General features: G+C 38.3%; 1 protein-coding gene across 1 annotated transcript; it reads right to left on the bottom strand.

Annotated features, from left to right (window-relative positions):
- Positions 1 to 553: 553 nt before the first annotated feature.
- LOC134753276 (uncharacterized) lies at positions 554 to 12,233 on the bottom strand. The gene is made up of 6 exons (XM_063689119.1): positions 11,960 to 12,233; positions 10,350 to 10,517; positions 9,780 to 9,898; positions 9,153 to 9,390; positions 4,776 to 5,366; positions 554 to 3,356 (listed from the first exon to the last, which is right to left on the bottom strand). Exons 1-6 carry the CDS (start codon positions 12,110 to 12,112, stop codon positions 3,234 to 3,236), a joined length of 1,392 nt encoding a protein of 463 aa, XP_063545189.1. The 5' UTR covers positions 12,113 to 12,233; the 3' UTR covers positions 554 to 3,233.
- Between the last annotated feature and the right edge of the window lie 338 nt (positions 12,234 to 12,571).

The raw sequence follows: 12,571 nt of genomic DNA, 5'->3' as shown, positions 1-12,571 counted from the left end.
ATAAGAGATCTCTTTCTCGCTCTCACTTATGGGTGCGGCGTAGGAAGTGTCCTTTCTGTACTATATTTATTCTGTGGTTTAAGTTTCCGATTTAGGCCACAAGATGGCAGAACCTACAACGCGCAAGGGAGCGTGCATGCACTGTAGGGGGCAGCAGGCAGCACCTGCGGGGCGTGAAGTGTCAATGACACGTTTAAGTTTCCGACTTAAGTCACAAGATGGCAGAAACTCCAACGTACACTGTCCCTGTAGGTTCTTTTTGGATTTGCCGTAATCTTCAAATAAAATAAAAACTTTTATACAACTTAAATTTTATTATGTCTTATGACAGTTGTGAATCATAATTTATGTTAAACAATACTTATATTTCTTGTTGGTAAGAGTATTCATATTACAATAACCAAAACAAACAAAGTTTTTGACTTATACACATAGGTATTGTTCGGTCGCCATATATCGAAGCGGCGAAGGTGCTCGAAAATATCTGAACACGCACTCTAACGCCTTGACAATAGAGGCGAGTTCAGATATTTGTGAGTACTACCATGGCCGCTCCGATATATCTGATGACGACTATTACTCGGTTACCATGTCTGGTCAACGCTGCGTGAGAAACAACATCGGTGCGATGACTGCCTAAAATTACATACTTACATGGGTTGGCAACTTTCAAAGATTTGCATAGATGGCGCCATCATAGTTTGCCCCTTTTTCTATGAGAGTTGGCTTAAAGGGCTGGCATCCGAAGCATAAAATTCCATTAAAAAACAAAAATTTGACACAATTCTAGGGACTGCCAGGGCAAGCTATGCTGGCGCCATCTGCTAAACACTTCGACCGGCCAACCCCATTCGGTACGGATAGTGCGCATAGTATTTTTGAAACAAGGGTAGGCTGACGTCAATACGATTTTGCGAGATTTGGCGTTTTAAGGTTATACATTTTATGGAGATGTGAGGTATTTGAAGGTATTTGAGCGTGAAGGAAACACAGCAGTACAGTAGACGGTCCGTTTATTACTGACTCATACAAAAGGGGTGCGCAAGGAGCGACACCGCGCCCGCGCCGGTTTGCATGCATATATTACAAGATGACACCTGTCACCGTACCTATTGAGTTCGAAAATACTATAACTATGGATGGTATAGAAAGGATGCCAATCTCTCATGGCAGAATTGTTGCAAAAGTGACCGCTTTCAGCTTTAAATAATAGTTCCTAATCTCTCCGGTGACGCTAGGTAGGCTCTGGGACATGAGTTTAACATTAGTATTTAAGTTTTTTTGTTACTAACACCTCTATGGGCCATGCCTGAAAATAAATGATTATTTAATTTTAATAACATGAACCATATAAGGCAACAAATAACCCGACCAAATTACGTAGGTTGTTTTTGGTAGTATTTCGGTGTATGGTGGCGCCGCCTAATTACTATTTTTTGATGGACACTTTTCATACATAGAGATTTGGCTCCTTTATATAGTCTCCATGACTAGTTTAAGACAAAGATGATTCTTTGTCTATGTTTGTAATGAGACAGTCCTTTGACAAACTATACCTACAGCGCTCTGGTGCGTGAGCGAGAAAGCGCTGTGCACGTATATAGTGTCCCGCTCGCACACCTGAGCTGTATTTGGATCGCATTAAATGTAAAGACTAACTTGAACATGGTTTAGTTTAGTTTATAAAATCATTTGTATTGTCTATTTCAAAAATATTCTGGCTCTCAGTACTTTTTCATTATTAACCGAGCGAGACTGAAGGTCTATGTTTTAGCTCAAGCAAAACTACTTTCTTATGACTGGCCGTTCTCTTCTACAAGTTTTTTTTTTGATAATTCACTTATGTATGGATGGTATAGAAAGGATGCACATATCTTATGGCAGAATTGTTGCAAAAGTGACCGCTTTCAGCTTTAAATAATAGTTCCTAATCTCTCCGGTAGCGCTAGTTAGGCTCTGGGACATAAGCCATATAAGGAAACAAATAACCCAACCAAATTACGTAGGTTGTTTTTGGTAGTATTTTGGTGTATGGTGGCGCCGCCTAATTACTGTTTTTTAGAGATTATAGATAGAGATTTGGCTCCTTTATACAGTCTCCATGACTTTTGGAAATTTTTCAAAATGGCAGAACCACACAGTATAGCTCACAGAGCCACTAGTTTTAACTTAATCCATAAAATTAAATGCTTTGACACAACAATAACACTTAAATATTATAATTTTATGAAACAAAGTAAAAATAAAGATTTGTCAGAATTTTAACGTCTTCTCTTATTACAGTAGCGAACCGCCCCGGCTCCGCACGGGTAGTTCAACTAATTTACACAAATCCTTTATAAATTATACATATAAACCTTCCTCTTGAATCACTCTATTAAAAAAACTGCATCAAAATCCGTTGCGTAGTTTAAAAGATCTAAGCATACATAGGGACAGACGGACAGACAGCGGAAAGCGATTTTGTTTTATACTACGTAGTGATATATACTCTGGCATTATACATATATACTCTGGCACACCCACTTAGTCAATAGAATAAGGTGGCAAATTAAAAAAATTAGGCGCGAAGAGTTGACTTCCCATAGAAAATTTGAATTTCGCGCCTTTTTCTACTGACAAAGTGGGTGCGTCTGAGAGATTGCTCTGAAACTTTGTACTTACAATAGGATAAGGTATATCTATCTCTGTAATTAGTTTATGTAGCTTCAGATACCATAGTTAAAAAAATACAGCGAATTTAAGTTTTTCATACAAAACTTGTTTTTGCTCTATTTCGTTTGTTTTATAAACTGGAGCTATATAAACTAATTACAGGCATACATATACCTCATATCACTGTATGTGCAAAGTTTCATTACAATCCAACACGTAGTTTTAAAATGAGAACGAAACTCCGTTTGTATGGGAAGGTGCAATTCGGCCGAACTTGCTGGGGACTCTTAATAATGATTCAAACATTAGAGGTAATTTGTACTAGTATTAATTAGGGTCATATACATTTTATTGTATGGTTAACTCGTTCGCGTCTTTCCTGTAGACACCGCAACGTTAAGAGAATCTTAAGCTAATTTTTACACTGTACCTTGAGACTCAAATAAGAAAACCCTTATATTTATGTACCCGGGTCGTTACTTTTTACTGTATTGTCCACAGGAGAGATCTTTTTGTAAAATGTGTTAAACCCATTAGGACCGTGAGACGCTTGTGGTTAAAGTGGACGTGTATACACGTCAACAGAGGTCGATGCACTCGATGGGTTCGGTAAAGTCGTTGGGCACGGAGCGAACGTCCGATATGACCCCCATGGGGGGCGGCTGCATTATTCTCTCCTCGGGGTTCGGGTCGGTCGCGTCCTAAAAATTATAATAAGTTGGCAAAATTAATATTTTGGTACAAGCTTTTATCGCTGACTGTACTTTTCTTTCCACAGGCAACTAATACTCATCAAGACAATTCTAAAAAAACCCAAACACAATTAGGTTGCGTTGTTTTATCACAGAGTTCCTATGACCACCTCCTGTCTCCATCATCAGATCAGCTCGATGGTACCGTAATATTGCATTGTCACCCGACTTACACATGTATACAAATTTTCAGCTTCATCGGAAACCGGGAAGTTGGTCAAATTTAACTTGCAAGATTTGATCCGTACAATAATAGTTACATACATACTTACATAGGTACATTGCAAGTTAAGTAATAGCTTACCACAAAAACTTATTAGGTAGGTATTGTATCTATAGTAAATACTGTAAATAGTAATACAGTGAATACTCTAGAATAGTTCTAAGATAAAAAATAAGGCTAAAAAAATAAGTGCATTCCTATTGCCAGGGAGGTTTTGGGATTATACTGAGCAACTTTTACTATGGGACGAACCACGAAATCGCAAAAAAAAATACCCTCCCATAGAAAATAGACCAGCCAAAATGTATGAAACAGGAAATTTTTTTTGCTATTTCGGGGTTGGTCCCATAGTAAAAGTTGCTCAGTATAATCCCAAAACCTCCCTGGCAACGGGAATGCACTTATTTTTTAGCCACCCTGTATAATAAATAGGGAAGGTGGATCCCATGCCTATGCTATATACTGTAGGTTTACCTATATTTTAGGAAATTAAATATTTTCTTTTTTGCCGTTTAGTACAGCTTTGATGTCTACCGTTCTCCATTTCTCCCTCAATTGCTCAAAGGTTAACTGGAAGATCCCTGAAAGGGATAAGTTCGCCTTTGTACAAATACAAATAGTTTATTTCCAGTAACATTAGAGCATGAAATGATGCGTTTTTCTCTTGTTACACGACTGCCCAAAAAAGGAGTGTATTGTTTTCAGCGTTCATGTTTGTATGTATGTGAGTTTCTTTATTCCACCATAACTTCTGAATGCCTTAACCGATTTAGATGTATGATATATCATTGGAATCCTTACGTCATCCCGGGTGACATAGGCTATGTGACGTCATTATAAAAACAACATGGCGGACTTAATACGCCATATTACGCCACCTTTAGAAAAAAATATCTTGAAAACCTATCGAGTGGGATATCAAAATGAAGAGCTTTGAAAGACGATTAATAATATATATGCAACATGTGGGTTTAAGTCTAATTTTGAGAAAGTAAGAATTTACAAAATATTTTTTAGCTTTTCAGTTCGCTTTTAAACTGCAGTCGTGTTTTTTTAATTTTTAATTAATTTTTTTATGTTTATTTTTGTACAATAAAGAGTTACTACTACTACTGCTACTACTACTACTACTAGGTACTACTTACCATAAAAGATATCACATCCATGGGTATCTTATCTTCCCAATCCACCGTCCGATTCGTCTTCAAAACCGGCCTACTCGAAGCCTCCACTTTATCCTTCGCAACATCATCATCATCTATTATCTCATACCTAATCTCACACCCGCCTTTAGCGTTCTCACTTAACAATAACTCTACTTCACTCAAAGTTTTCTCCATAGAACCCCCGCTACGCTTGCGTTTCTTTTTACTCTCACCCTCATCGTTGAGAACTATATTCAAATCGTTCATTTTGATTATTTCCACATTTGAGTTTTGTTTCTTTTCTTCCATTTGAGATGCCAAGAAATTGTAATATTCACTTTTTTCTTTTTTTTTATATGTTTTGATTTCCTCTTGCGTTTGTAAAGTGTGTCGTAATATTGAGTAATTATCCTTAGCTGGAGTTGATTGTGGGGACACAACATTTTGTATGTTTAGGGGGTCATCCAATGTTCCACTGTCAGCGAAAGCCGGAGTTACATTTTGAATGTTTGGAGCGCTCCTCACTATGCCATTGTTGAGTATTTGAAGTTGTAGTGAAGGTACGTATACATTCCCATCGAGGCCGTGAACCTGTAAATTGAAGAGGTCATATGTAACGTTTTTAGGCAGCAGGCATTGAAAATGAGTACCTCTCGAGCGACTTTTATGCTACCGTTAATAGGATTACTTTTACTTATAACCAAAGATAGATATAACTCCGTAATAGATGGATACAGTCTAAGGAAAAACCGTGCCTCGAAAATCAAGAAAATTTGATTCTCGTTCAGAGGGCGCTACTAGTTTTGGCCTACAGTTGTATCGATGGCGTTGACGGTTTCGTTTGTTATTTAACAATTTTAACGCATATCAGTGAAAGAACATGGGTCAAAATCATAAAAATAATTAATGCAAATAAAAAAAATCATTTATCTATATTTAAATACATTCTATCGTATTTTTATAAATCTTCATTTTTAGTTTTGAAGTGTGTCGACAGATGGCAGTGAATTTACTGGGGTTACAAAATTTACTATGACAGTACCGCTCTAGTATAAGTTACTCTATGCTTATAACTCTGTTCTCGTGTAAGTGACTTGTATGGCTTTTATGAGAATAAATATCTTTAAACCTAACCTAATGGGTAATTAGGGTTCCGTACCCAAAGGGTAAAAACGGGACCCTATTACTAAGGCTCCGCTGTCTGTCTGGCTGTCTGTCTGTCCGTCTGTCACCAGGCTGTATCTCATGAACCGTGATAGCTAGACAGTTGAAATTTTCACAGATGATGTATTTCTGTTGCCGCTATTACAACAAATACTAAACACAGAATAATATAAATATAAATGGGGCTCCCATACAACAAACGTGATTTTTTTGGCGACGGAACCCTTCGCGCGCGAGTCCGACTTGCACTTGACCGTTTTTTTTAATGACAGGTAGGGAGTGCCTATATCGATAAATTAAATAGGAAATATTAAGCGAAACCCTGCGTAGGGGGCGCCACTACCACAATCTGAGGGTGTATCGCGAAACGAGAAAATCTAAATTTCGTTATCTAACATCTCTGTCATTTGCATATTCGAGCGATAAAGAGGCATATAGCGAAATTTCGGATTCGCGTTTCCCGGTAGGTCCTCTGTGAACAAACCGCCTTGATGCAATAATGTCATATTTTAGTTCGTCATAGTTTAGTGTTTGTCATCAGTATATATGTATAAAATACTCTATGGTTTACTAAAGGGGCTAGTGCTGCACTCTGATGGCAGAATTTTGCAGTAATACCCCCCGCTAATTACCTAAGTTTTGTTTGTAACTGTATATTACTACAAATTAGACAGCTCAAGTAGATGGCATTGTACGGTGCCATTAGATTTGTCGTTACTGGAGCTATAGCTAGGAAAACACTGAGTAATATTTGGACATTAAATTGTTAAAAATAGATAACTTAGGAAATTATAATTCCCATAAAGTGTAAAGTAAATAATTATATTTGCAAATACGTCTCCTGAAGTAGATGGATAAACTTTATTGGACATCGAATTCTAAGTACAAATAGCGGACTTAATGCCTTAAGGCATTCTCTACCAGTCAACCACTGGGCCTGTTAGGTTTAAGATATTGGGGGTAGATGAGATTTTCTCGTCAGCCGGTTGCACCCGGCAACAGGCCTGTCAGTCGGAATATAGCCATACGATAAACGACCGTGTCTCATTTCTCGGCACCCTTTTCCCTCCAAAATAACAGGGCCAAAAAGAGACTGCCGTATATACAGATATATAATATTAAATTGAATTTATTGAATTTGTAATGATATATGTAATTTTATTTATGATTCAAATGATTTATTGTATTTTAATAATGACATTTATTTTATTTTTGATTGTCATTTAATGATGATGCTAAATTGCTTAAATCAAAGATAGATATAACTCCGTAATAGATGGATACAGTCTAAGGAAAAAACGTGCCTCGAAAATCACGAAAATTTGATTCTCGATCAGAGGGCGCCACTAGTTTTGGCCTACTCTCGTATAGAGGGCGTTGACGGTTTCGTTTGTTATTTATAATTTTAACGCATATCAGTGAAAGAACATAGGTCAAAATCATATAAAAATAATTAATGCAAATAAAAAAATCATTTATACATATTTAAATACATTTTAACGTATTTTTATAAATCTTCATTTTTAGTTTTAAAGTATGTCGATAGATGGCAGTGAATTTACAGCGGTTACAAAATTTACTATGACAGTACCGCTCTATCTTATTATATCCTCTTTGCTTAAATTGACATCAATTTTTGACATGTTTTTGTTTATACATACTTATATGACGATCCTTATTGAGATAGAAAATTATTTTAATTTATTTTATATTTCTTAGTATGTAATGTTTGACGATTTTTTTTTTAAATCTAGTTTTTATAGAGGCTTTGGACACTCTAGGTGAACATGTCAGCCTCATGGGTGCTTTCATAGTTCCCTACTCAAGGGAGAGGTCAATAAAGTGGTAAACAATGATTGCTTTGTCCGATATAGGCTCTGCCAACCAACAATTGATCTGTCCATTGTGCATCTAGCCCAGACTACCAAAAATTCTTTTTCTCAAGTCTGTGTGCAAACTGTCAGAAGACTGATGACTTGTCTCACGTGTTGTTGGAATGCGTCCGGAATTCGGACTTGAGAAAAAGAATTTTTGGTAGTCTGGGCTCCATGCACAATGGACAGATCAATTATTGTTGGTTGGCAGAGCCTATATCGGACAAAGCAATCAGTGTTTACCACTTTACTGACCTCTCCCTTGAGTAGGGAACTATGATAGCACCCATGAGGCTGACATGTTCACCTAGAGTGTCCAAAGCCTCCATAAAAACCAGATAAAAAAAAAAGTCCGAATTCCGGACGCATTCCAACAACACGTGAGACAAGTCATCAGTCTTCTGACAGTTTACACACAGTGGTGAAGATTTAACACCCATCATTCACAGAAACTTGTTTGTAGGGATGTGTCCGGACCGGACTCGGAAAGCTGAGACTAACACTTTTCTAGCGAGGTTGGCAGAATCAAACCAGGGTATCCAAAAGGGTCTATCTTAGATTGTTCTGTACCAGATTCCAACACTCCTTGATTTGACGATCATAAGAAGATAAGCATAATTTTGACATTGATGCAAATTTATAGTGTAATTTTTATCCTTTTTTTTTTTTTTTTTTTTTTAATGTGGTTTTTATGGAGGCTTTGGACACTCTAGGTGAACATGTCAGCCTCATGGGTGCTATCATAGTTCCCTACTCAAGGGAGAGGTCAATAAAGTGGTAAACACTGATTGCTTTGTCCGATATAGGCTCTGCCAACCAACAATTGATCTGTCCATTGTGCATGGAGCCCAGACTACCAAAAATTCTTTTTCTCAAGTCCGAATTCCGGACGCATTCCAACAACACGTGAGACAAGTCATCAGTCTTCTGACAGTTTGCACACAGTGGTGACGATTTAACACCCATCATGCACAGAAATTTGTTTGTAGGGATGTGTCCGGACCGGACTCGGAAAGCTGAGACTAACACTTTTCTAGAGAGGTTGGCAGAATCAAACCAGGGTATCCAAAAGGGTCTATCTTGGATTGTTCTGTACCAGATTCCAACACCCCTTGATTTGATGATCATGATAACCTATCGCCTACAAATTATCTGCTTTGCCCGAAGGTTGACTGGTAGAGAATGCCTCATAGCATTAAGTCCGCCTTTTGTACGATTGTATTTTCTTTTGTGCAATAAAGATTAAATAAATAAATAAATAAGAAGATTAGCATAATTTTGACATTGATGCAAATTTATAGTGTAATTTTTATCCTGAAATAAATAAATCTAAACTCACCATAGGATGTAAAATAATCTGCTTAGTCTCCTTATCTACCACCCGTACATGCTGCATCTCTGGGTCCACCGAGATCTTAGTGTTGGCGTTCAGCGTGGTTGTGGGCCCCGGCTGTCTGGGCGCCAATGGTGACAACGCGGGCACCATAGGCGCCAACGTGGAAGCCATTACTATGGGCGCCAGAGGCATCGCTGTAGGTATGGGTGGGTTGGCGTGTTGCATTACTACCGTGTCTTGCCTGTGAATTTATATTTATATCATTACTATATTGATAAAAATAATAATCGGGTATATCAGGAACATATCTGAACCAGGCCATTCAGGTCATTCTGGACACTATAAATAAGTTGACCAAGACAATGACTGTGGGTAAGGCCGCGGATTGGTCGCATGCGACCAGAGGTGCGGCAAGCGGTGACCGCCGAATTCATTCGTCTATACCTTTTTTTCGAGCCGCTCTGTGGCTGCCGCACGAGCGATTGTTTGGTTATCTTTAGATGGTCCTGTGCATCCAGTCCGCGGCCTAAGATATTCGTTATCTGCCTCTCTATCGCTCGAATATGCAAGAGTGATGAGTGATAAAGATGCAGATAACGAAATTTCCATTAGTCGAGTAGGATCTCTGACCGTTGCGGCGGTGAGGGCACCACCAGCGTGTCGGTGCGTCGCAGCTCGTAGCGCGGCACCGCACGCAGCGCCGCGTCCAGATCCAGGGCTCGTCGGGAGATGCTTTCATCGTTTAACACCTGACAAATGGAAAAAATCTTCTTTAATAGCCGGGTCCACACAGAGCGAGCATACGCGCGAGGCAATTTCCTCGAGCACAAAACGTCGAGGCACGTCTACACTGGCCGTTTTGTGCTTGAGGAAATTGCCTCGCGCGTATGCTTGCTCTGTGTGGACCCGGCTATTAAAAAAGAAGGGAAGGTTTGCCGGCCGCTCAGTACTATTTTTAAGCAACTTACTCACACTATGACGCATGAAGCGTGTACAGACGTGCCGTTCACACATAGAAACGCAAGTGATTTTTTATGCATTTGTCCGAAATAAAGAAATTTTATTTATTTACGTATAGCGTGTCCGCCTTGTGCCAATATTATAGCTTACCTTAGGTAGTAACTTTCACTTGTCCTCGCATTTTATAAACATGAAACCAAATTGCACCCGTCAAGCTGGGGCATGCCAATAATATCTTACCTTAGGGTACTTGTCCGGTGCCGCCACACACTTGAGAACATTCTGCCACTGCACTGCACCCATGTTGGTGAACAAATCGCTCACTCGAGCTGCCAGCTCTAGGGTTCTCACAAACCGCGCCGCAGATAGTGCTAGGGCTTCGCATATGACACATACTTGGATTGGCCCCTGAAACCAAGGTAGTACTTTAAATTATTATTTATTAAAAGCTCTGCATTTTGAGATTAATAGGGTAGTTAACAATTTTTAGGGTTCCGTACCCAAAGGGAGGAAAAAAGTACGGAACCCTCGGTGCGCGAGTCTGACTCGCACTTGGCCGGCTTTTTTTATGAATGGTATCAGTCGATCAGGTTTATTTTGAGGATCAAATGTCTGTATGGGACCCATTGTCTTAAAGCAACACAAAAGTCACAAATGATGGTCAAAGTCTGGCATCGCCACTTTACTGAGCAAACGCTCTAACACAGATGGCAACACATTGTGACGTCACTGTGTCACTTTGCTTAAAAGCCGTTTCGAAGTATGGAAAACAAGGAAATTGCGATTTTGCTGAAATGTTGCGTTTATGTATATTGTTGCTGTACAATATTTTTTTTAATAAAATGTAAGGAATGGAACGAAAATAAAAATAAAAAGTTTTTTTGCGAAACTCAGGTCTTGTATTTTTTTTTATAATCATAATCATTTATTTAATTCCAGACAACAATGGTCCACAATAATACAAATTAAAAATTACAATTAAATTAAAATAGGTCATAAATTAAATTAAAACAGGTTATCAATTAAATTAAAATTACATAAATTAAAAAATTACACTAAATTATAAACAATCATTTACTTGCTGGAGCCCGTACATGAACACTTACACAGTGACTCATATACGGGCATTCCAGCCGGTCTGCGATTTATTATTTCCATAATTTTTTTAAGTTTCCAATGTATTGTGATAAATTGCTCATTTTCTATCTATTTAACTAGATTAAGTTATAAAATTCAACATGAAGTCAAAATAAAGTTATTTTTCTTTCTTTTCTTTTCTTTCTTTTCTTTCATGTGTCAACTACCCTATTATCACATTTTCCAAACAAACTGATATTCTTTTTGTGTACCCTTCAAGTATTAACACTAAACTGACTTTCCTGTGGAATGTTATTAAATCTGTTTTGTAAGTAGAAGTCTTAGATGACTTGCCACACCATTTTACACTGCAAAATCCCATGATTTCCCAGTTAAATAAATTACGATTTATTTTCCTAGACACGCGCACACTGTTAACAGGTCGTGAATTTGGACGGAAGTAATCGGAGCGGCGCGCGATCATTATTTGTGGTATTTTCTATAAAAAGGGACCTTATTGTCGATGGCGCTTACGCCATTATAAACGATGCTCCGATATAAATACAATGCCGCGCGACGCTGTGCGGCGTAAGCGCCATCGACAATAAGGTCCCTTTTCATAGAAAATGCCCCATTTTAAAAGCGCTATTGCTCGCACGAGTGGTGACCGCGAGTCGTCCTATAAGCTCTGTCTGTAGGGGTTGGTCTGTGTTCTCGCTTCATGTTTTGCCCCTATTTACCACAAAAAGCATCGATATAACAAGTACACTTACCTTAAAACGTATTGCCAATTTATTTATTAAGTTTTTCGAATGGTCAGGCTTGACGAGTCTCGTCTCCGCTGTAGACCGAAAACAAATACGGCAATAGTGACCCCTGCCGCGACTTATCGACTCGTGTATTTGTACAATACCAATTGTACTCATGGCGGAGGATCTAACATCAATTTAGCGATATACTATGCGGGTTCTTAGTTATAAAACGACTTTGTTGATATTTTTGTGCACAGAAACGATAACACGCAAATATAGCAATCGACTTGACAATGACATTTCGACGATTTCGTGTGACAGCTAGTTTTTTTTAATTTCACAGATAAGTAAGATTTTGTGCGAGCCCCATCATCTTTATTTAATGCTCGTATTTTTTGGATAGCAACACTGTTGAATGAATGCGAATACATTAAACATCGCACATTGCAGTGAATGATAGTGTACCTTATGTCCATGTATTAGCTTACATTATTAAATATCAGCAACAATTAACTACACCGTCTACTTTGTTATACGTTATACTGAGTAGAATCCCCGAATTATGGATGGTAAATGGTATAGAAAGGATCGCAATCTCTTATGGCAGAATTGTTGTAAAAGTGACCGCGTTAA

The sequence above is a fragment of the Cydia strobilella genome, chromosome 26 (genome assembly GCF_947568885.1).
Source record: "Cydia strobilella chromosome 26, ilCydStro3.1, whole genome shotgun sequence".
NCBI classification, from domain to species: Eukaryota; Metazoa; Arthropoda; class Insecta; order Lepidoptera; family Tortricidae; genus Cydia; species Cydia strobilella.
Note: the sequence above shows the minus strand (reverse complement) of the source record. Positions and strands in the feature narration are given on the sequence as shown.